General features: G+C 37.8%; 1 protein-coding gene across 12 annotated transcripts in view; it reads right to left on the bottom strand.

Annotated features, from left to right (window-relative positions):
• Positions 1-25,055, bottom strand: part of CCDC178 (coiled-coil domain containing 178) — a 172,420-nt gene that overhangs the window by 29,854 nt on the left and 117,511 nt on the right. For 10 of the 12 annotated variants that reach the window (XM_044424404.1, XM_044424399.1, XM_044424398.1 and 7 more), the window contains 3 exons: positions 21,031-21,165; positions 4,234-4,381; positions 2,447-2,631 (listed from right to left, as the gene is read on the bottom strand). In XM_044424404.1, the coding sequence (XP_044280339.1) occupies positions 4,310-4,381; positions 21,031-21,165 (207 nt within the window). In that variant the 3' untranslated portion in view covers positions 2,447-2,631; positions 4,234-4,309. Of the gene's footprint in view, positions 1-2,446; positions 2,632-4,010; positions 4,382-21,030; positions 21,166-25,055 lie in introns of those variants that run through there. The other 2 variants (XM_044424405.1, XM_044424400.1) reach the window with 2 other exon arrangements.

Raw genomic sequence — 25,055 nt, 5'->3', positions numbered from 1 at the left:
ATAACAGTGGCTTGTGATGCATCAGGGTTGTGTGTGTGGAGTTTCTTAAAAGCAATATTTTATCACAGCCTTTCAGTTACATTTGTTAGGAACAGCAGGTTTAAAATAGTATTTTAGGATTGGTATATTGCCCTTAGCAGTTTAATGAAATCAAAATAAAGCAGCCACTCAGTCTTCAGATCACAAGCCAGTTACAGCATATAGATAGGATGAGATAATATAAACACAACATGTAGGAGCTGAATCTTTTTTCTTTCCACAGCTGCTGGCATTCGCATTAAGATATTTATTTATTTATTATTTATTTATTTAGAAAGCTTCTATGCCGCCCCATTCGCTGAAGCCTCAGGGCGGCTTACAACAATAAATAAAGAATAACAATATAAAACAATATAATATAATTGGAGACATCCTGGCCATAAAAATAAAATAAGTAAATAATATTAACAATTAAAATGGCATTTAAAGAAAAAGGTCTTCACCTGGCGTCGAAAAACAAATAACAAATTTTCCTAGGTTTTTATCTTGGTAGTACTGAAGGTCTGTGTCAGAAACATTCAGCATGTGATTTTGTTTTTGTTTCTGGTTTAGCATCCACCTTTTACCAGCCAAACTTTCTGGGAATTGAAGCAACCACTGATAGGATGAAGGAACACCAACAGAAGAGCAGTGCATCGCAGGAAAAGAGATGCTCAAGTGCAAATAGGCTAATATAATGCTCTTTAAGACACAAAGAGGTCACATCTAGGTTCCTTTGTGGAATTTGGGGTCTGTCTTGACAGAAAAATAACAAATAAGACTAACTTTCAGTCTAGGGCATTACACAGTGAGAAGAATTTTGCTCTAGAGGCTTTTTCAGCCTTAGTGTTCCACCTATGGAATGCCCTAGCCAAGAAGCCTCTTCTGGTTCTAATATGACTGTCTTTTAGGCATTTGGTGAACACCTTTTATTCTCCCAAGGTTTTGAATGTTGGGCTTTTAACATTTTTCTTGTTTGTTCTCTTTTATTCTGCTGGTTTACTTTTTGTATTTTATCTTCTAATTGGGTGAACCACTCTTAAACCAATTATCAGCGAGGGCTGATATATTCATCCTTTATATACAATTTTAAAACACACATGCATTTACTCATTCAATATTATATATTACACCCAGATTCTCTGGCAGATGTACAGATAAATTACAAACATTAAATGTAAGATAATAGAACAATGGCAATTAAAAGTGCAAGATATAACCAAACCAAGACACAATGCAAATATCTAAAAGCACTAAAACAGTTCCTAAAATGCCTTTGGAATAATACATATAAAAATCTTCATCTGGTACCACCATAATGTAGACATCAGACAAATGTCTCTAGGGAGGGCATTCTTTAGATAGGAGGCCACCAATAAAAAATCCTGCTTCACCTCCTAGTGAGAAATTATCTTATGTATATCCTACACTGATAAACCAAATTTAGTGACAATCTAGATATGATGCTGCTAATAATGGGTTATCAAGTTGCAGGTAACAAGTTATATAAATGTATTTTTTTTCAGAAGGGGTCACACTTCTCCTAAAGGCACAGGTTCAGAGGGTGGGGCAATATTTGGTTTACTACTGTGGCTTAATTTGCTTGGAGCCACAGCAGCAAGGGACACCATTTCCCAGCTAAGCCTGATGTGCCAGTGTACCTTTCTTGAGCAACAATGGCCTTAACCCATATTTATTTATTTGTTTAGGGAACTTCTATGCCACCCCATTCGCCAAAGCCTCGGGGCGGCTCACAACCATAAATAAATAGCATCCTATAAAACAATATAAATTAAGTCACCCTGGCCAAAGAATAAAATAAATAAATAATATTAACAATTAAAATAACGTTTGAATAAAAAGTCCGTACCTCAGTAACGGTCTGGACTTTTATAATGTGTACTATTCAAGGCTGCTCCCGAAGAGAATTTAGAAAATGCAGCAGGTCCAAAATGCAACAACTTGTTCACTTTCTGGAACCAGATGAAGGAAATACATCTCACTTCTGTTTAAGGAGTTGTATAGGCTGCCAATATGTTTCTGAGCACACATGAAAATTCTGGTTTTAATCTATGTGAGCCAAATGGATTTTGAGGAATGCCACTTTTCTGGCACTCCTTGGGCACTTCAGTCAAGGCATCCTTCTTGTGTATGCCTCTTGGGTATGCCATCAGAATCAACAGACTGATGGCAGATGTTGTCAAATGGTCAGTTAGTGAATGCAGATTCATGGTGATCACTCTCAAGTTTAATTTGTATATATTTCACATTTGAAAGTAAATATACAGGCAAACAACAAGTGTACGCATCCGTGAACTGGATTCTGCAAGGAATGGGGATGTGCTTAGAAGGTAATCTGTGCTGAATGGAGTCAGCAATCTCATTCCCTTATAGATGTCTGACAGTCAGCTTTGGGAACATCGCTCACCTGTTGTAGAGGAGCAGGTAGCATGCAGCTCTTGTCTCCTTTATCTCCCAAAAGATCTGTTGAAAGCTCTGTTGTTTAGAGCACATGTTCAGTAGAATCCTCTTCTACTGTTCTACTGTGTATTTGTGGATCAGGGTCAGTATATGAGGACATGTATTCATTAGTAGGTATCAGCATACGCTGAACTGCATAATGATAAAGAAAACCAAGAAGTTTGTTAAATTTGGGGAGCATGATGCCAGGAATATTATAATATTTTAATGAATTAAGGATGGCTTGTGCTGTTTTAGTGAAGGGTCTTACAATATAAGACCACAGTTGCAAATCCATGCTTGTCTGCTTTTGACATTGGCCTTGGGAAAAGAAGTATAAAAGAAACTATGAGTAAAGTTTAAAAGTGCATAGATTTTAAATGAAATTTCATATATTCTTTCAATTTTTAATCTGAGAATGCTGTATTCCTTTATTGTTATATTGTTGTTGGCAATTTTCAGGGTTTTTCAGCCAGAAAGGCAAAATAAGACCCAATATTAATGTTGGGTTGTTGTTGTTTTTAACATTTGTTTGGAAGATTGTCTCCATCATCTGTTGATCAAACATTAAAATAACAGAAAAACTCTCACTTTTAAATCAATGATTAGATTTATAACTGAACCTGTTCCTTTAAGAATGTCTTTGCTCAGTGATGGTGTAATAGTTTTGTAAGCAGTTTACTAAAAAGATGGTAGCACCAGTTTGTTCTATGAAATATATGTCATACCTTTAAAAATACCTCATGCAAACAAGGTAAGAAATAAATGGAGAAGTTATTTGGTTCAATTCTTTGGAAGCATGAATTGCTTCAAGGGTTGTATTATTTTCAAATGTTCATAAACTTTCTCTATTTCCTGATTAGTATATCAATAACATTCTACTGGTCATTCCCAAAAGTATTGTTCTTATGTTGCTCAGCAACAGATTTGAGAAATTACTGCTTAAAGCAATTTATAGCCAGTAAATAATTTTATTAAACATTTTTCTTGTTATAGGTGCCATACTTCAACTTATTAGTACCATAAAACTGGACTTGAATAAGGAGATCAGGTTCCTGAGATTCTTTACCAGACCAAAAGTTGTTCACGCTTCTTCTCCCCCCCGCCCCATTTTTTTTGCATAATATTTACCTCAAACTTGCTTCAGGCTAATGTCTCAATAATTTCCACTCCTTTCTCAGGTCCTTACCACAAAGGACTTGACTAATGATCCATGGACAAAATGAAGCATTTAAATTTATTCATTAATCATTCATCTCCAGCTCATTGAAAACTTTAAACTTCCACAAAATTAAGATAGAACATTGAGGAGTGATTGAGGGAGACAGCTTTCAGTGAGGTAAAAAAGATTGGTAAACACAAAAACAAAAGTACATTAGACAGAACGTCTGAAAGTGTCACATGGGCATAGGTATTGTTACAGTTTACATAAACTTTAAGTACTGAATTTCAAAGCCTTTATTCGGGCCAACACAATGGGGAAATCTGGGGAAGCGTACAGTCACTGTCAACATCGCCAGTAATTATTCTCTCTTCCAATTAATGGTGACATAGATTAATTATCAGATGAGGCAAAGCCAATTGCAATCAGTCACCCAGAGCTGAAATTAGATCGTTCCTGACAGCAGCATGAAAGTCACCTGTTTCATTGTTATGGATTTGCTGTAAGTAAAAGAGTGGCAAGGCATGCTGGGAGGTGAGTGAGTTTTTCGTCCATGGAAGTGTGAAATGGCAAACAGGTGAATGTCCAATTACACTGTTATCTGAACTGTGTGACTTTTCTTGTCTTTTATCTCGGCATCCAAGACACAGCAGTTGTTTGCATTGTCTCCTAAGTAGAAGAGCCATCTGTCAAAGACTTCAAGAAAGTGCTTGCCTGTTGGAGTGTCTCTGACAACCCCCCCTGTTTAAAACAAATAACCAAAATGAACAACAATGCATTTCATTAAGAAATCAAAGTAGTATTATGAAATCAAACACAAGGAAATGTTACCAAAATAGATAGTGAAAAGAATCACCAAAACCTTATGTATTATTCAAATCTATGAATAAGATATACATTTATTCCAGAAGCTGAGGGCTCATTTACACATCTCTATGACTGGGCTGAGTTTGGACAGGCAGCTATCATGAAATTGCTTTACTGAGGGACCAGCTCCTGGTTTTTCAATGCATGTTGAATATATTTAACCATGACATCATCAAGGCTTCCAGGCCCAACGGTTGTGCTATAAAATGTCATTCTAGGCTGAAAAGGATCTCCACAATTTATTCTAATATGGATCTTTCTTTAGAAATGTACTATACATTTCCATTTCCTTCCTCACATGGATTGTAATGGTTAAAATAAAATCATGCCTGAATCATATGCATTACTGCCTTAGTTGTGTTTCTACCCTTAAATGGGAATGGCACTTATAAGAGGGAAAAAGAGAAAGTAAAGAATATGCAGAAGAAGAATGTGATATGAAGATGGCCAGATATGGCCCATGATCTGGCAGCCTGTCCCCCAGACTGTATTTTCTACACTCCAAAGGGTCTTTTTCAATTACATTTTATCTTTTTCTCAACCAAGGAGATTTGTGTGGTGCATATCATGTCTGCATCAAGGTGAAATGGCTATTACAGAGATTCCAGTTAAGAAGGTCATCATTCTCTGCATGCATGAGGAGCGAATCAATCTTCTGAGGAAAAAGGAAATGCTATGTTGGATTTGGTGCTGGCAAGTAGAGAGATGTGAGAGATAAAATGGTTGCTGGGAATAACCTTGGACCAAGTGATCATGAGTTAGTCCAGATGGATTTAATTGAATGGGCCATTGGAACAAGGGCTGCAACTAAGGTATTTGATTTCAAAATGGCTGATTTTGACAAGCTAGAAGGTTGATTATACAGGTAAGCTAGACTAGAGAACATATTCCATGGAATATGGAAGAAAGCACAGAAAAAAAGGAAAGTAAAGTAGAACAAACTATATAGATTGTTCATTCCTTGCATATTAAGAAAGATGAAATGTGCTTCAAAACACAGCTGGATTACTTCCAGGAATGACAGCATTCATAAATAGCGTACATGGCAATACACAGAAGTTTCCACTGCTGGGCTCCAGAATTATGGACCATGGTGAGTGTTGTCAGAAAACTCCATGAAAGCAAAGAACTCTTCAGTCTTCTGGGTCATTCCAAGTACTGCTACAATGTTCTTGAAGCTGTCTTCATGGAAAAGGTCATCTGTAGGCCAGAGTGCTTTTTGCCAAGGCAATTCTACCAAACCTATGAAATTTCAAACTTCTTAGGGTTGTTTTAATTGCATATTGGAAAGACATGTTGTATTTTATTCTATTTGTGGTCTGTCCTTTTATGAATTGTGAACTGGCCAGAAAGCTTTGGCTATTGTGCAGTATAAAAATGAAATCAATTCAAATCAAACAATCAAGCAATCATTTATATACAAATGTCTAAAGAAGGTGTAGTGCCTGGCTGCAAGGAACTTATCAAGTCCTGACACCCTGCTTCTTTCAAAGTGCATGGCAACTGGACCGTCTTTCTCAGTTTATCAGACAACTTTACCAATTGTACACTTTACCAGTTGTAAGCCACATATGAGTAGCTAGAATAGAAAAAAAAATGGACCACTTTCACACCATATAGATTGATCTACCTCTCATGAGCCATATATTAGGCAGCTGCAGAACTGCACATCAACTGCAATAACTTTCCCCACTATTTTAACAAACACACAACACTCATAAGGTGTGTTTCTGATCTTAACAGAAACTTGATTTAATAGGTCTAATTCAATTGACCCTACTCTTACAATGGATTTGCATATGCATGATGTTCAGTTGATTTCTCATCACTTCTTTACTGCCAGGCCCATGGCAAAGTATCCTGGTTGAGCTGACATTGGATATGAGTAAAATTCCATCTCTGGTATTAATTCTGTGGAAAATCCATTAATCATTTAGAGTGCAAACCTGGGCATGCTTAGACTGAAAAAAGTCTGCAACACTCTTAGTTGCTTGATACTTCAGTCATCAAATGATGACCAGGCCTGTGTGAACCAACCCATAAGTCGCAGAAGAAGAATCCTACTCCAACTCTCAGATGGTTATAGGATTTGAGAGAAGATAATTTAGAACAAGCATTTGGCATCCTAAAATTTCTAATGCAAATTTGACTTGTTGCAGTTCCTAGAATTACAGAAAATGCACTTTGAATTCTAAGTAAAAGCTTCATACATATTTGGTTCATTAATAGGGTAAATCATGAAATAATCTATTTTCATACACTTAAGCTGTGATATCTGAAATCTGAGATTTGAGATCTCAGAAAGGCACTTCTTTCAAAGAAATTTTCTTCCCGTGGTAATGATTTGGTGGAAAAAATAGGCTATACAAAATCAAGACTGCATCCAGTGTGGTGCCTACTCTGTATGCTGCTCCACCAACAGCACTAATTCACCTGCAAGGAAGGCTGCTGTAATCCTACAAAGAACTGAGAAGAGGAAGGCATGTAAGTGCCTGAAAAGATGAAACTGGAGTACAGTATGAAATGGCCTGGTTTCAAATATGGAAAAGCCAACAAAGGGTTCGACTCTGCTGCTGTTTACTGCTTTCAAGACTGATAGTTCTGTAACATATGAATTGTACAAACCTAAAGTATTACAGATACAAAGGATAATACCCAACAGGAAAATGGGTAAGAAATGGCTGCAGTAGTAAAAAAACAACTCCACCACTGTGGTACAGTACTGATAGAGATCCATATAAGGGATGGGCAAAAGAGGCTCAGGGCTCCCTCAGTCCTCCATTTCTACACTGGATCATTTCTACAAGAAAATGTAAGTTACCCACCAGAGATTCAGGAACGTGTACCCCAGTCCTTCCAAGGACTGGGAATACCCATCACACCCCTTGAATGAATCAGAGAAAGGTTTGGGGACCTTGGCTTGATTGTTCTCACAAGAATTCAGACAAGGTTACATTCCAATGCAAGCCTCTTTATTTAAATACTTGTGACAGAGTTATTTTTTAATAAAAAAGAACTGAGAAATTGAAGAGGACTGAGAAAAAAGGCAGCTGTTTACTTAAAGTAAGCCACTGAAATGAATAGAAAGTAACATTTGCTTCAAATCATTGCATACAATCCTAGGTATATTTGAAATGTGTACAAACAGCATAGAAAGTTGAAAGAAGGTAAAATCATTTTCTGATATGGCAAAGATATGAATACACAATGAGTAAAGTTTGACTGGATGCTTGACTTGTTAAGATGCTTCAAATGGTCCCTGCCATGTCTTGGTTCGAACAACCCACCTTACTGAACTATTTTCTTTTCTATGGGCTTGTTCACAGACAGTTGTGTAGCCTCTTTGAGACTGATGATTTCTTTGTCTCCACTACCTGTTAAAAGGTGATCCAAAGCACACCTGATTGTAAGTTCAGAGCATGTGTTAGGCTGCAAACACATGCAAGTAGCTTATAAACAAATGCACTTAGTTTAGAAACAGGTGTTACTGCATTTTCTGAGTCTTCGGGCTACAGCCAAAAGATCTGTGTCTAATACTTCAGAAGAAAGGTGACTAGTGGGAAGAAAGATTACAAGGTAGTACTTTCAATAATTTCTAAAATCCAGTAGTCAGCAGTGACCTGCATCAATGTCACTGCACATTATATGGACATTACTAAATACAAAGGCATAAGCTAGGCTGTTAGAATATAGACTGCCTAACTATATGGTAAGTTTGAAAACTACACAAACAGGTAGCTTTGGAATAAGTTATACATCTGAAAAGGTACTTTATATTATTTGTAACACTTCTGAATCACTTTTCTAACTCTCACACTGGAGTGTTCAAAGAGGCATTCCAAATTGTGAGCTAAATATAATTTATTATGCAGCAAATTAAAGGTCGCCAAGCAAAGTGTACTGTTTTATGTAGTTTTTAGATATTTGTTAGTATGTTCTTAGGTACATTGGAATAACTGTCTACTCATGATGACTAGAACACATTACAAAAGTCAGTGCAAAGAAATGAAACGGCAAAAGGGGAAAGACAAGAGATCTCTTCCAGAAGATCCAAGAAATCAAAGGGAAATGCAAACCTAGATTAGAAATGCTGAAAGAACAGGGGAACATACTAACTAACCAGAATAAAATAAAGAATGCATTGTAGAACTATGTAGAAGAGATGAATGACAGGCTCCTTTGACAATTGTCCTTTGAATTATTCAATCTTTTGAAGAGGAACCCAGTGAGGAAGAACCTGCAATATTAGAAATTTTAGTGAAACCTGTTCTGAAAGCATTTGGAAGGAATAAAGCTTGCAGAGTAGATGGGGTATCAATAGAACTATTCCAGGCTGCAGAGACTGAATTGGTCCAAATATCTAACAATAGAATATATAGAATGAATATATTCTAACAATATTCTAACAAAAATATGGAAAGCAAAACAGTGGCCCACAAACTGGAAATATTCAATATATATTCCAAATTCCAACAAAGGAGATGCTAAGAAGTTTAGCAACTATAGGACTATTGCATCCATTCCCCATGCAAAGAAGGTATCATTCAAAGTGTTGCAACAAAGCTTTTCCCCCTATATGAAATAAGAAATTCTTGACATTCAAACTGGATTCTGGAAAGGAAGAATCATGGAAGATTATATAGCAAATATATGTTGGCTACTGTAGCACACCAAAGTATTTCAGAAGAAAATTGGTCTATGCTTTTTAAATTCTAGCAAACCTTTTAATTGTGTTGAATACAAGGAACTATGGGTGTTCCTGAAAGAAATAGGTGTTCCTTACTAATAGAGGTAAAGAAATAGAAGAAAGCAAAAGAATAGGGAGGACCAGAGAGCTCTTCAAGAAAATTGGAGATATGAAGGGAAAGTTTCATGCAAAGATGGGCATGATAAAGGACCAAAACGGCAGGGACCTAACAGACGCAGAAGAGATTAAGAAGAGATGGCAGATTACACAAAGGAACTATACAAGAAAGAGCTTAACATCCCTGATAATCACGATGGGGTGGTCACTGACTTCGAGCCAGACATCCTGGAATATGAAGTCAAATGGGCCTTAGGAAGTCTGAGCAACAACAAACCTAGTGGAGGTGACAGTATTCCAGCTGAGCTATTCAAAATCTTAAACGATGATGCAGTAAAAGTGCTACACTCAATATGCCAGCAAATTGGAAAACTCAACAGTGGCCACAGGATTGGGAAAGGTCAGTTCACATTCCCATCCCAAAGAAGGGCAATGCCAAAGAATGTTTAAACTACCGCACCATTGCACTCATTTTACATGCTAGCAAAGTTTTGCACAAAATCCTACAAGCTAGGCTCCAGCAGTATGTGGACCGAGAACTACCAGAAGTATAGGCAGGATTCCGAAGAGGGAGAGGAACTAGAGATCAAATTGCCAACATACGCTGAATCATGGAGAAGGCTAGGGAGTTCCAGAAAAACATCTGCTTCTGCTTCATTGACTATGCTAAAGCCTTTGATTGTGTGGATCACAAAAAATTGTGGCAAGTTCCTAAAGAGATGGGAGTACCTGACCATCTAATTTGTCTCTTAAGAAACCTATACGCGGATCAAGGAGCAACAGTTAGAACTGGGCACTGAACCACTGATTGGTTCAAAATTGAGAAAGGAGTTCAGCAAGGCTGTGTATTGTCGCCCTGCCTATTTAACTTATATGCAGAGCACATCATGAGAAAGGCCGGGCTAGATGAATCACCAGTTGGAATTAAGATTGCTGGGAGAAATATCAACAACCTCAGATATGCAGATGATACCACTCTAATGGCAGAAAGTGAAGAGGAACTAAAGAGCCTCTTGATGCGGGTGAAGGAGGAGAGGGCAAAAGTTGGCTTGAAACTCAACATTAAGAAAACAAAGATCATGGCATCCAGTCCTCTCACTTCCTGGCAAATAGATGGGGAAGAAATGGAGGTAGTGACATTTTATTTTCCTGGGCTCCAAGAGCACCACAGATGGGGACTGCAGCCAAGAAATTAAAAGACGCCTGCTCCTGGGGAGGAAAGCTATGGCAAATCTAGACAGCATACTAAAAAGCAGAGACATCACCCTACTGACAAAAGTGCATATAGTCAAGGCTATGGTTTTCCCAGTTGCAATGTATGGCTGTGAAAGCTGGACCATAAGGAAAGCTGAATGCAGAAGATTTGAGGCCTTTGAATTGTGGTGCTGGAGGAGACTCCTGCAAGTCCCTTGGACAGCAAGGTGATCAAACCAGTCAGTCCTAGAGGAGATCAACCCTGACTGCTCTTTAGAAGGCCAGATCCTGAAGATGAAACTCAAATACTTTGGCCTCCTAATGAGAAGGAAGGACTCCCTGGAGAAGAGTCTAATGCTGGGAACAATAGATGGCAAAAGAAGTAGGGGACGGCAGAGAATGATGTGGCTAGATGGAGTCATTGAAGCAGTTGGTGTGAGTTTGAGTAAACTCTGGGGGATGGTGGAGGACAGGAAGGCCTGGAGGAATGTTGTCCATGGGGTCGTGATGGGTCGGACACGACTTCACAACTAACAACAACAACTAGTAGAGTGTCCTGATATGTGTGTAACCTGTATTATGAACAGGAAGCTACTTGTTAAGACAGAATATGGAGAAATGGAATGGTTCTCCATAGCAAAGGAATCAGACAGTGGTGTATTTTATTTCCTTGTTCAGTCTGTATGCAGAACATATCCTAAGATAAACTGGATTAGAACCAGAGGCAGATAGCATGAAAACTGAGAGAAGAAAAGTCAATAATTTAAGATATTTAGACAACACCATATTACTGACAGAAGTCAGTTATGAAGGGAAATGACTTCTGGTGAAAGGAAAAGAAGAGCATGCAAAAATAGGATTGCACCAGAACATTAAGAAATGAAAATCTTGACTACAGAAGAATTACAGAACTTTACTGTAAAAGAAAGCAAAGAAATTAAAATAATGAAGGAGAAAGAACATTAAATATTAATGAAAGATTTTCATTAATATTTCATATGATGTGAGCCGCCCCGAGGCTTCGGCGAATGGGGCGGCATAAAAATGTTTTAATAAATAAATAAATGAATGAATAAGATTTTATGTATCTCAGCTCAGTCAGTTCAAAGGGAGACTGCAGGCAAGAAATGTGCAGACTGAGACTTGGAAGGGCAGCAATGAAGGCACTAGACATGATCATCAATATAAGCATGTTTCACAAGAGTCCAAGGCCAAGATCATCCATACTCTTGCCCTCCTAATCACTATATATTAATGTGAATTCTGGAAGGTGAAGAAAGCTGACAGGAAGAAAATTGATGCATTCTAAACATGGCTTCAGAGGAGTGCTTTATGAATGCTCTAGACCAACAGAAAGATGAACAAGAGGGTCTTAGATCAAATCAAGCCAGAACTTTCCTTGAAAGCAAAAATGATGAAACTGAAGCTGTTGTACTTCAAAAACACAATGAGAAGCCCCAAGTCACTGGAAAAGGCAAAGGCTATGAAGACAAACAATGGAAGGCAGAAGAACAGCAAAACCAAAAATTGGATGGCTTGATTCCATAAAGAAAGCCACAGCCTTGAGTTGACAAGAGCTGAACAGGGCGGTCAAGGAGAGAACATTTTGGAGGCATTGATTCATAGGGTTGCCATAATTTGGAAGCTACTTGATGGCATGTATTAAAAATATTTACATTAAAATCAGATTTACAAACAATTTAAAAATAATTACAATTACAATGACAGCAACAATAATAAAGAGCAATACAGCAGTAGTAAAGTAATGCAATTATGAGTAGGGGAAAGCTTAGCAATAGTTATATGCATTAATATTTATATTTAAGCTGCCTGGGAGTTTTAATCTGGTTAGCAATATATCAATTCTACAAATAAATAAATACATTAGGATTTCCTCCTGCTGTTTGCATGCCACATTCTGCACTCTCCAACCTGTGGGCCTCCCATGATTTCCGCCTCTGCATTGCAGAATTCTGCACACCCTTTTCATTACTTTTAAAATGTACTACAATGTTCAGTGATTTTGGTGTGGATAAGCAATATGCTGTTATGACTGCTATCAGTGGGAATGACTTTGGCCTACAGCACTAGTGTTTCGTGTTTGCCTTCACATTTCATACGAGGATCTCTGCAGGCAAAAAAGATAGCGCTGTCCTCAATTTTCTGACCACCATCCACCAGACAAGATTTTGTTGGTTTTGGTGTTACTTTTATATGCCTACCTACAAACCTATTAGCAATTGCAGAGAGTTTCATTAATTTTCAGACAGGAACTGCACCTATGTAGCTGTGGGCAGCCGCTGTAATGTCTGTGAGTGTTAGGGTTATAATAAATCTTTTGTTGTAAGCCTCTCTGTGGATTCTAAGAGCAACAACCTCTTAACTAAATCCACTGTTCAGTGCTTACTTCTGCTGAACCTATATATAACTAAATATACAAAAGGTTCCTAACAGTTTGCTGTGACAAATCAAATAGAGAATTAAACCAACCTTTCTCCCGCTGCCATCCTGCTCTGAAGGAAATAAAGTTTGGAATATATGTTCAAGCTTTCCTCACTACCCACTTTTCTTTCATTCCACTCCCTCAGAAACCCAGCAGGAAGCAGAAAATGCCACTGAATTTCTTCTCAGAACTAAGTCCCATGAACTTCTGTGATGCTTATTCTCAGGTAAGGGCATGAATGTGTGATTGGGACATGAGGATTGGGGTATCATGACAGAGGAGGCATGTGACCACTCTCTGGAGGATTGCAAAAAGAGAATCCCCCTGAAACAGCTCACATGACCTCTTTAACTGTCCCATTATTGGTACAACAGTCATTCTGTTTTATAAAAGTAGATATTCTTTGATGTAGTCATTTGTGTATGTCCACACAGCAGCAACTGCATGTGAAACAAATGCCAGCGAACTCAGAAAAAAGGGACTCTGTTATAGACTCTGCCTCCTCATAGAGCTAGGTCACAAGGCAGAAGAGTTGATATGTGCTCAGCCAATCAGCAGAATACTGCATTGGTTAACCAAAGAGTCCGCCTATGAAAATGAAACTGATACAATTTGGCTGGCTAGCCAGCTGGACTCAGGAGATGGGTTTATCATATGGGCACTCAGGAGACGGGTTTATCATATTTGGGATTATTTCAGCATAGATTCCTCCACAACAAAACGGTTTTAGGGACAAACACAGCCAAAACAGGGGGTTATTTGAATGTTTGGAAGTTGCTCTGCTTGTCTTTGAAGGAAAGCATGCTATGAACCAAGTTATGCACACATATGCAAAGATACATTTGTCATTTTGAATAAGTTGGTAAGATCCCAAATATGTCTTTATTCCTATAGTAAAGATGCCCTCAAATATTTTATCCAGCTAAATGTCTGTGGTCCTAAACTCCTAATTTAAAAATGTTGATAAATGAAGTATCTCTTTAGCTAATAAATGAAGTATCTCTTTAGTTATCCTTTGTCAGCAACATTCATTTTAATGGAAAGTGAGTTTACAGGGTTACATGATTGAACTACTGAGCCAAGTCAGTGTTGGCAAATGATGGGCTAAATTATTGATGTTACACACTAATGAATTCTGATGAGAAATAAAACACAGACATTACGTTTCAAGTGGTTCATAATTATTTTTGTACTTTAAAAGCAATTTTATTCTTTTGCCAAATCATACTAGTCTGTAAAACAAAAACATTGTTAGTGATTATAGCTAAAATTAGTGAATTTGTGGCAAAAAAATGCTCCTCTGCATTGTCTTATGAATATAATGCTATTCACATGAGGTTCTTCATTTCTTTGTATACTTTTGAGAAAAGATAATTAAATTAAATTAAATGTCTAAATTTTAAAAGCAGTGTCTTTAAATAAGATAATCTGCTTTCCAGCTATGGATAAGAGTTCAGCAGCTATGCTTATAATCTAGGATAGAGCAGCGTGTTTACTAGAGATGTGCTAAACTGTCATAATTAATTCAGGAAGTAACAAAAGCAGGGGAGCTGCCAAAAATGGCTCCTTGCATCTTTAAAACTGTGATACAGCATGACGTATATTTTAAAAAGAGGAGGATCTCAAGCTATTCAGAATTAGCTGGCCTAAAGTCTGTTAATGAAACTGGCATTGATGCTATTAAATGGCATTTTCCTTGTCTTTATACATGGTTTCTTCAAAAAATTATTTGAACTGTTCACTGACAACTTACAAGATGACAACTGTTTATTCAGCAATATGTTTTGAATGGCAAAGACATAACTATGTCTATTTTTTAATTATGGATCCACTTGGAGGTGACCTAGATCAGCAGTAGCATCATGATATTAATGGCAATGTACAGAAGGGATGAATAATGTTTCACAGATGTTGTGATCTAAATATGGTTTCCAGTCTGGTAACCCAAAACGTAGCATAAAATGTATGCCATGCCTTAAGGCCTCATCTCTTTGAATATAACACTTTCAACTACTGTCAGAAATGTTTTAGACAAACTTCTCCAATACTGCAGGCAGTTGATTCAGTTCTAAGACTCTGATGTCCAAACAGAGAAAATGTTGTTTAAGAGTTCCCTTCAACCAGAAGAGCTCCCTTTGAACCTGATCCTGGTCTGATTGTCTGGTTTAGAAGGAGCCATGATTCACCAGTTCAAGATTGTCACATCAAGACTATGCCAACATTGAGGGACACTCATTCAGTTACATCTGTTAAATTTTACTGCTCAGGTCTCACATGTACTAGCCCATATATCAACCTTGTACTTAACTCATTTAAAATCTTCAGTATCATACTACCAACTAAATTTGATTTGGATAAGAACCCTGTCCTGTCATGACAACAGTATTCACACAGACCTAAAAGTGCATTTGCTACATGTAACAGTACATAAGTGTATTTCTAGAAACAACAAAAGTTGTTGTTATCTATTGGAAGCATTCCAGATTCTCATCGGAGAGGCTGTAAGAATTGCTTTGCATATATGGCACATTGGAGACCCCTTTGAACCAAAGTGACTGAAAGATTAGGTCTCTAGCATGCTGGGTCGGCACTAACCTAGGTTGAGCTAGTAAAGGTGGATGTGGGTCACCTGAGGAATAAAGGATGGTATTCAGACTATAAATAGAGGGTAATAGGAACTGGAGTGTGAAGTTAGCACTGCTGTGGTCTAGGAAAACAACAGTCTGACTGCTGAGACCAAGCTATGTCTACCCTGGTAGGGAGCAGCAATGCTAAGAAAGCCGCTGGGCAGGTTGAGGACAGACTCAGAGAAACAAAGCATGAAGCAGTCTGCCTCAAGACTGATCAGATGGCCGAAGCCAGGACAAGGAAGAGAAGACCACTGCCCAGAAATGGAAACATTTTGAGAGGGGCTCCATGATGCACTATCTTAGCTGCTGTAGTAGAATAGCAGCAGCAAAGTTGCAAAGGTAGAAGGACAGGACCTTAAAAAGTAACAAGCTTTGAACATGAGAATTCCTTGTTTGCAGCACACCACCAAATTGATACACTGAGATACCAAAGGCAACCAACCAGGTCAGTAGCACCATTTAGGCTGGCTGTTGCAATTCACTAAATTTCATATAGTTTAATGAGTTTTAATTGAGCAGGAATTTAATGAAACATGAAAGAAACAGATTCCTTTGCTCTGTAGCATGGTAAGTAAAGAAATGGCCAAATGGTAGTCTTAATTTCCATAAACTGTATTCATGAGAATAATTTCAGAATACTTGTACCATCTGCAAGTGCAGTGCATGCTGCTGTAATATGCTGCAACAAATGGTCCAATGGAAACCAAGATTAATTCATATTTTCAAAACAGATAAGTGACCAGGGCAGGGAGAAAAGAGTGGGGTGCTTTGTAAGAGGACCTGAGCCCAGATAAATGAAGATTGGGCACTGCTTTCTTCAAATAACCAAAGACACTGTTGTTGAGGTCAGCATTCAGGGGAACTGATAAGCAACTGCCCCCAAGAAAAACATCTGTTAGATCCATGCAATAAAAACATACATAAAGGCAAAGGTTTCCCCTTGACATTAAGTCCAGTCATGCCTGACTCTAGGGGGCGGTGTTCATCTCCGTTTCCTAGCCAAGGGAACCAGCGTTTGTCTGCAGACAGTTTCCATGTTCATGTGGCCAGCATGACTAAGCACCGAAGTGCACAGAACGCTGTTACCTGCCCACTGAAGTGGTACCTATTTATCTACTTGTATTTGCATGCTTTTGAACTGCAGGGTTGGCAGGAGCTGGAACAGAGCAACAGGAACTCACCCCATTGTGCAGATTTGAACTGACAACCTTTCAATCAACCAGCCCAGCAGCACAGCGGTTTAAACCACTGCACCACCTGCAGTCCCAAAAACATACATACATACTATTTTAAGCAGAAACATTATACATTATCCAAATTAAAATGTCAATTTAAACCCAAAAATTAAAATAGAGATGAATTTATACAATGAAAACCATTTTCTTGTATAGAAATAGCTTCCCCAACTATTATTATACAGCATGACAAAATCCAAGATGATAAAAAAGTTGATAGGATTTCCCCTTTAATAGAACTCCAGTGTTACCAAACTTTCTATGTCTGCAAGGTATGAGTAAGCAGTAAGACTGCTAAAGCAAAGTCAATTTGTCAAAAGGATACAAGCATAATCTGCACAGGAAAACATATTTTAACCCAGAGACTGTAAGTGAAAGAGGGACTGTATAGGTTTGCAAGATCATCCACCTTGAGGCCCGCTATAATCTAAATGTGTAGGAATGGTAGAGGAAAATGCTGTTAAGATGGTGATCACTCGACAAGTAGAAGAAACCATAAATTAAAGGGTTGTTCAAAGACAGGTACACAAGAGCTCATGTTCCAAGGGCATAGAGACCAATACCTCTGGAGGAATTCTTCTGGCATTGGATTAGAAGACTGTAACTACAGTTTGTGGCAATAACTTTAGTAAGGCTAAGCAGAAAGACTACCAACCTCTTTCTTTGAGCTCAAGTTATATCTAGCTTACAAGTGTTGAGCTGTTAATTTATTCTGGAGTTTTATCCACTCCAGTGCCGAGTTAGCAAACAATTTTGAACTGCAGATGCTGAAACAAGAAATAGTGGAATAATATGGCATAAGATTGGGGAACATCTGTGGCCAATCCAGATGTGTCAGATGAATGGAAATTATGCATTGTCTTTACAAATTCACTGATATTTGTCTAGCATATGTATGAGCCTAAATTAAAAATGTTGCTAAGCTATACTGCATTGCTAGTATAATCTGCAAATTGCTCGCAGATTATGGACAAATCCTCCCATGTTATATTTGACCCCATGGGTTTACATTTTTAAAACTAAACAAAAAGGGGAACAACCTGATGGATAAAAATGAGAAGATGTGAAGTGAGTCCAATATGCCTATAAGAGTCCTAAGGCCCAAAAGACAGGGACTTCTCAGTAATGGTCCCTCAATTATGAATTCTATTCCTACTAATTTATGTATGGAGCCTGTAGTACAAGCATTCAAATACATTTTAAAGACTCGTTTCAAGTCACTTTTTCTTAAGGTGCTGATGCTGGTGGTTCTAGGGAACTATGTCAATTTACTTTGGACTGCTTATGGTTTTTATGATATGGTCTGTGCTATATGTATTGGTTTTAAGATTTTTTTAATGTTCCGTGTTAAATAGTGTATTTTCCACTTGCTTTGGTATTTTATTATGCTTTTATGTATGTAACCTCCTTGTAAGTTATGATGTAAATATAAATAAATAATTTTTATAAAGGGCATCTGAATGCCACTCTTTTGCCTAAGGACTTCAGAATGGCACACAAGCATTTTTCCACAGTTTATCAAAATAATCCTATGAATCACAGTGACAACAATTGGCATCAAGTTGACCAAAGATTGAGTAGGGGTTTGGTCTACGCATTCCAGATCTAAACTTTGCCCACTATGCTCATACAACCATTAGGACTGCCTACTGGTTTAGAACCAAAGTAGAACATGCCAAGCCAATCACTGTCATGCAGACAGTGGATGTACAAAAATAGCCTGAGAGTTTTTGACTGAGTTTTGATGATACTCCCTCTTGCCTTTTTCCCTTCTTTCTCCCTGAAGTGTTTTCTGTATTTCTCAGGTTGCAGAAGAGGCCCCAAATGGGGTGGGAAATGGAGAACAGCAATTTTCAGAGAAATCCCAAATATATAAGCAGCATCAGTTAAACTCTGCCAATTAGTTTTGACTTCTCATTTCCTCACAGGTGAAATGCATCCAAAAGATTAAAAGATAGGGCTGCTACTGTTGTTCAGCTCTTTTAGCATTAGTTATTTGGTTTGATCCAGCTGTTACATGCAGGTATGAGGGGGATAGATGAGACTAGTTTGGCCTTAATATGTAAGAAAGAATATGCAAACCACACAAGTGCTTTATCTAGGATAGGCTGCAGGTGAGTGCAGAGGTCCAAATCCTACTAAAACAGTGGTTTTTGGAACTGATTATTAAGTCTATGCGCTCCCCCTGACCTAACACTGGATCTCACCATTCTCCTTGTCAGGAATATGAACCCAAGGTTCACTAACTCAGATACAGCTAGTGACCTCATGAGTCAGGCTTCCTTTCTTTTCTAAAGCAAATTGAAAGCCTGTGGTTACTTTTCCAATGCCACAAAGCTAGAGAGATAAGTCATTATGAGATATTCAAAAGTGTGCATTATTGTACCATTAACTTGTGCTTTCAGCTGTGGTATATTTCTATATGCCTGACAACACAGGGGCTCCCAAATAGTCTGCTAAGGTGTCCACCAGTGGAATCTGCCAAAAGGCTGCATTAGTATTCATGCTTCCCAGGCATTCCGCAAAAGGGTTTCCCAATGGAATGTGCCAGTATATTCTGTTCCTCAAGTCTAAGCATGTGAACAAATAACACATATGATCCAGATTCTTCTGGACTCTCTAAAGTTGAGAAAGAGGGCAAATAAGTTGCCACTAGGAACAAGGAACTGATGCCCTTTTGGAGGAAGAGTTCTGGGGTAATCACGGGGTGGGGGTGTCACAACAAGATTGATAAATAGCACAGTCCACTGGAGAAAAGAAGCAAGTTAGGAAGTATTCCATTCCAAGGCAGAATGAAAGAAAGGTCTGTGTGAACCACACATTTATTCTGTTTAGTAGGTGTTACAAAAGTACCTTGCGAGTTATCTGTGTGAGGTGTAATTCATCAGTTCTTTGGGCAAGAGGGGGTTGAGCCAGGGTCACAAAAATCAACCTAGCACCAGTGTCTGTATGGCAGAGCCTTGTGAGAAAGGAGCAGTGCTGAGTCCTAAAAGAATGGAAAAGTGAGGGCCAAACTAGATTTACGTACAGCTGCCTTTGGAGACTGCTATTGGGAGAAATAAGAGTGGAGGTTATTAACTATTTTCCCCTGGTGGCTGTTTTCCTGGTTAAAATTGCAGTTCCGCCATGCTTTCCCACCCCTGCCCACAGCTGATAAAAAGATATGAAGAGTTTCTGAGGGAGTGGAAATGCGCAATGAGGAAATGTATTATCATCTCCGACCTCTCCCTGGTCAAGGTCACAACTTCCCAATACAGTTTTTCATTCATTTAAAGTTGGTTTTGTATTTTTAAAGTCAGTACAGATTTACTCATAACTTCAGGTGATATCTAGTTCAAATGTGGTAGGTACCATTTGGAAGGGAACAATTTTTAGAAGAAAACTTGCCAAAGTAGAAAGCTTTAAGAGGTGTCTCCATATCCATGGCAACATTTTGTAAGGAAACTGAAGTCAAAGAAAACTATAAACTGTAGACTGGCCCATAGAGCAAAGTGGTGAAATTTGGTCTGAGTGTAAGAATAAGTTGGTTTAATTAAACTTGACCCTTAGATCTACGGCAGTTGAATTTTCTACATCTTCTCATGACATTTCTCATTACCACTGCTTAGTTATATGGCTTTGTTATTGTTTAGTAAGATATAGGAACACAGTATTTGGGCCATCCTACACAATCATAAATATATTTACATACTTGCAAAATCAGTGTAGGGATCACTCTAAAGTGAAGTCCAGAATGCATGTGCAATCTTAGATAAACCTTGTAAGCAAATGTTATTTGTTACAAACATGCCTTTAGAATCTAAATGAAGCCATGTTCTTTAGCTAAACAAGTCATCTATGTACAAAAATCAAAAGTGAAAAATCAACAACATTGTTTGCCATGATGATAAAGGAAGGGGCTGTTGCATATTCTAAAATATTTTAGCAACAATGATATTGCATCTGTGTATTTCATTCACTAAAAATAAATGCATTTGTACAATAATCTTTTTAAAGATTTCTGAGAATAAGTGGCACCATCCTCATTTTTAAAAATCTATCCATAGTACATATGCTAACCTACCGGAATCATCTTTCATGCAATTCCAGTTTATTAAAGAGGTTAAAAATTTACAAAACTCTGATGGGATATGGTTTTAATGCTTCATCACACTACCCATCATTTGCTTTTCAATCTAGATCAGAATGATCTTTCCTACTTCCCTGCAATCACCTACCTGCACAGCTAATATTTTCTGAAAATTCTCATGAGAGGCTGCCTGGAACTTTGCCAGCCCAGCTTGGCTATAGAGGGCTCGCAGTTTGAAGTACTCCACCAATACCTTGTGCAGCTTCCTTTGCAGCTGAGAGAGCTAAAAGAGGAAAGAGGAAAAAATAAGTCAGAGTGGGAGAGGAAATTAATGGCAGTGTTCAAGAAGAATGATGGAGGGAAATATAGAAAGCAGTCAATAGCCCATTCTGCACTGTACGGACCTGACAGGAATTTCACAGTCTCTTGATTTTTCAGCCCACTCATGTGCATTCATCAGAAACCAGTCACATCTGGCTGCCAGGATGGGGGGTTAATTTTCTCTAAATGCCTCAGCAGTTTTGTTCTAGCTGAGGCAAACTCTGTGACTGCAAAGCTGATGAGTAAAATATTTCTACTTCACCCAGTTTAACTCAAAACCGATAGCCTCGGGACATATTGAACCTTTCTTAAAAAAATAATCTTTTGAAGCATTTTGAATGGCACATCAGGTCAGGCCAAAGTTTAAAATGCAAGTTTAAGACTTTGATGGACACTGTGGCTCATTTTTCCTTGTAAAGCTTATCATAGCTTGGCAATGTGTGCTTCAGAGCATGACAAAACTAAAGAGAATTAACTTCACCATCAGCAGCTGAGGAAGAACAATAACAGGAAAGAAATTTCCAGATAGAAACTCCCTATTAATCTACCTAGCTATAACCATGTGACATGAAAGCATCTAACTGCACTAAATTGCAGTTAAGGCAGCAGCTGAAAGTGACACGACTGCCTATCTATCTATCTCTACCCATGCACACAGATGCAAACATTTCAATATGTGAGATGATCACAGATGTGGGCTTTCTGCCTCTAACAAACATTTCACTTTTGAAAGGAATATTAAAAACATTTGAAATTTCAGTGATTGCAGATATATTATTCACCAATTTCTGCTTTTTGTAGGATGGTGGGAATAAACCTCCCAACCTGACAAAGAAGATTTAAATGTAATTAAAAAGTCTGCCATTCACATTGGGGAAAAAATCCTCATGGTAAAACATGATCTTACTATTTAATACTCATTAAAAATAAATAAATTCAGAGGTACAATGGTGTAGTCATATCCATGGGCAAAAAGGGGCTTTGTTTTCACTTCTTTCAAACAACTTCCTATTCCATATGACAAACCACCTTTGAAATGGAGGAAAATTTCAAAAGCATTTTGCAACATGGTACAGGGATATGTCCAAAGGAGTGGGGATAAGAGAAAAATGTCACTGGACAAGTCTTTGGGTATGTCTAAAGTAGCTATTTGGATTCTGCCACTTTTTTATTTTTGGAGTAGAAAACATTAATAATCTGAAAAATAGCAAACTAACCAATTATATACAATTGCTTTAAAATACATTTTATTTAGTTACGCTAGAATAGTCTCACAAAACATATTGTCAGTATATGACCTTTCCTAGTATGGTTGTCAAACAGATTAAAACATTGCTATAATGCTCCTTTGGCACTCTTCCAGAAGACAGAGGTCAATACTACACGTGCATAAATAAAAAAAATATCTTTACATCAAGGAAAGAAACTGTTCTTTGGTGGCCAATGCTTCAAAATGCCTAGATCTTGTTTTCAAATGGTGTTCCTTAAAATGAGAATAAAATTCACTGAATAGCTGAGCAGCAATATAAAAATTAATGGCCTTTTCACATATAATCAACATTCAGTTTCCTTTGGCTCCAGTACAATTTTTTGGAAAATCTAAACAAAATTCACTGTCATGAAAATAGTCTTATTGCTGAATAATAATATTTCACCATTATATAGTATTTTTGACTGTACCATGCATTTCCAAATCATTATTTGGGTTTAGGCAATGAATAAGCAATGGATATTATAAAAGCTAATCAAATGAGAAAAGATATGAATAGACATCCTATTGATTGTCCAGTTTGGATGTAAAATCAGCTATGATCAAACCTGGTTTTGTGAAACTGTCACACTGAAGCTGAGCCAAATACAGCTGCATTTTCCAGCTTGAAAAATGTATTCATTTTTTGCATTCACTCCAGTTCTATGGCACCCCATAATCTAAAGGTTAGCTTTACTTGCTTCCATGGACAGGGTTCCAAAGAGCATCCTTTGTTCCACAGAAGCACTAGTGTACATCCAGTAGTATCCAGTGGCCCTACTGGGTGAGCAGGGTCAGGGCTGAAGTCTAACACATCTGAAGGGCACCAGCTTGATTGCTCAAGGGCTTCAAGGACCAGGGCCAAAGAACCATGAAATCAAGTTGTCTGCACAAGGATGATTTAGATTCGCATGTTTTTAATAGCACCCTCTGCCTCCCCCACCCCTGGCCCTGCCCGAGAGGCAGTCTGATAACTGAGGAGATTTTCAAAAGTAGTTTGTGATATGGCATTGGGGTCTGCTTTTCAAGGCAACATACATAGATAAACAAAGAAAATCCTACTGGGTGTGCAGATTCTTGGTTACCTAAGTGGCTCTTTGGATTTTAGGTCAGGGTCAAAGCTTATATTCCTCTAAACTTTCAATAACCTAGGTTAACAATATGTACGGTGCTTTACAACATTTCATAGGCAAAATGGGGGAGGGGGTGGGAAGAAGAACAAATTCCTGTCTTTAAAACATTCAGAACCAAAAGGGAGGGAAGAAGAGAAAAGGTAGGAAGGGATGAATGTGTGTAACCACAATTAGCATCCAGCTGGGAGTCAGTGAGGATTAAGGAGTTAAATCAAGACAGTGCAGAAAATGTGGCCTTTTCTGAATCTACCTTTCCTCTTCTGAATGATAATTAAACATATTGCACAATCCTACATGTGCCATATTAATTAAATAATGCAATGTGGTCCTGCATGCTAAGTAAATGATATAAACTGCATCAGTACTATTCATTGTTTCAACTCAAACACTGACAAGACAAGTCTACAGCTTTTGGCAATGCAAGAATGGCAGAATTATGAGCAAACTCTAGCTAATATTTATTGTTTAATGCTATGCTACTGCTCCAAGTGCATAGGTAAAAAGATATTTCTTTATTATCAAATCTGTTCCACCAAGGATTGTTGGTAAAAGATTTTATAGCTCATTTAAATAAAGCTCTTTAGTCAACAACCTGTATATACATAAGGAATGAATAAAAGCCTAAAGGAAGTAGTGAGGAACAAAAGCTTTTTAGTCCTTTTAACCTTAGTTCAGCTCTGAATACTTTGGAAAGTGTAGTAATAGTAAAAATGAATAAAACTAAATAATGAAAATAGTTTAAGACGCAGACATTCATTTTGTCATTACAGGATCCCTAAAATATTATAGAAAAAATCGAATAAAGTGATTTGCTGGCTTGTTAAGAAATTCACCAACTGCTGGTCTACATTTTAGGACAAAAATAAATATTTGTGACTGTATCTTAATTTTAACCAGTTGATTATGCTATACTCAAAGCAGAACTGACTATACTGTTGAGTTCATAGTAACATACTAGGAAGTATGGTGACAAACTTTGACTTGCCACATTTACAGCTTTAATACACTTCGTAGTTGAACATGCTATGGGCTTTAACCAATGTTAATCTTACTTAGAGTAGACCCATGGAAAGAAGGGCAATGCCAAAGAATGTTCAAACTACTGCACCATTGCACTCATTTCACATGCTAGCAAAGTTATGCTCAAAATCCTACAAGCTAGGCTCCAGCAATATGTGGACAAAGAACTACTAGAAGTATAGACAGGGTTTTGAAGAGGCAGAGGAACTAGAGATCAAATTGCCAACATATGCTGGATCATGGAGAAAGCTAGGGAGTTCCAGAAAAACATCTACTTCTGCTTCATTGACTGTGCTAAAGCCTTTGATTGTGTGGATCACAACAAATTGTGGCAAGTTCTTAAGAGATGGGAGTACCAGACCATCTTATTTGTCTCTTGAGAAACCTGTATGTGGGTCAAGAAGAACAGTGAGAACTGGACATGGAACCACTGATTGGTTCAAAATTGAG

The sequence above is a fragment of the Varanus komodoensis genome, unplaced genomic scaffold (assembly GCF_004798865.1).
Source record: "Varanus komodoensis strain SLA01 unplaced genomic scaffold, ASM479886v1 scaffold14_1, whole genome shotgun sequence".
Classification (NCBI taxonomy): domain Eukaryota; kingdom Metazoa; phylum Chordata; class Lepidosauria; order Squamata; family Varanidae; genus Varanus; species Varanus komodoensis.
This window is presented reverse-complemented; position numbering and strand designations above follow the sequence as displayed.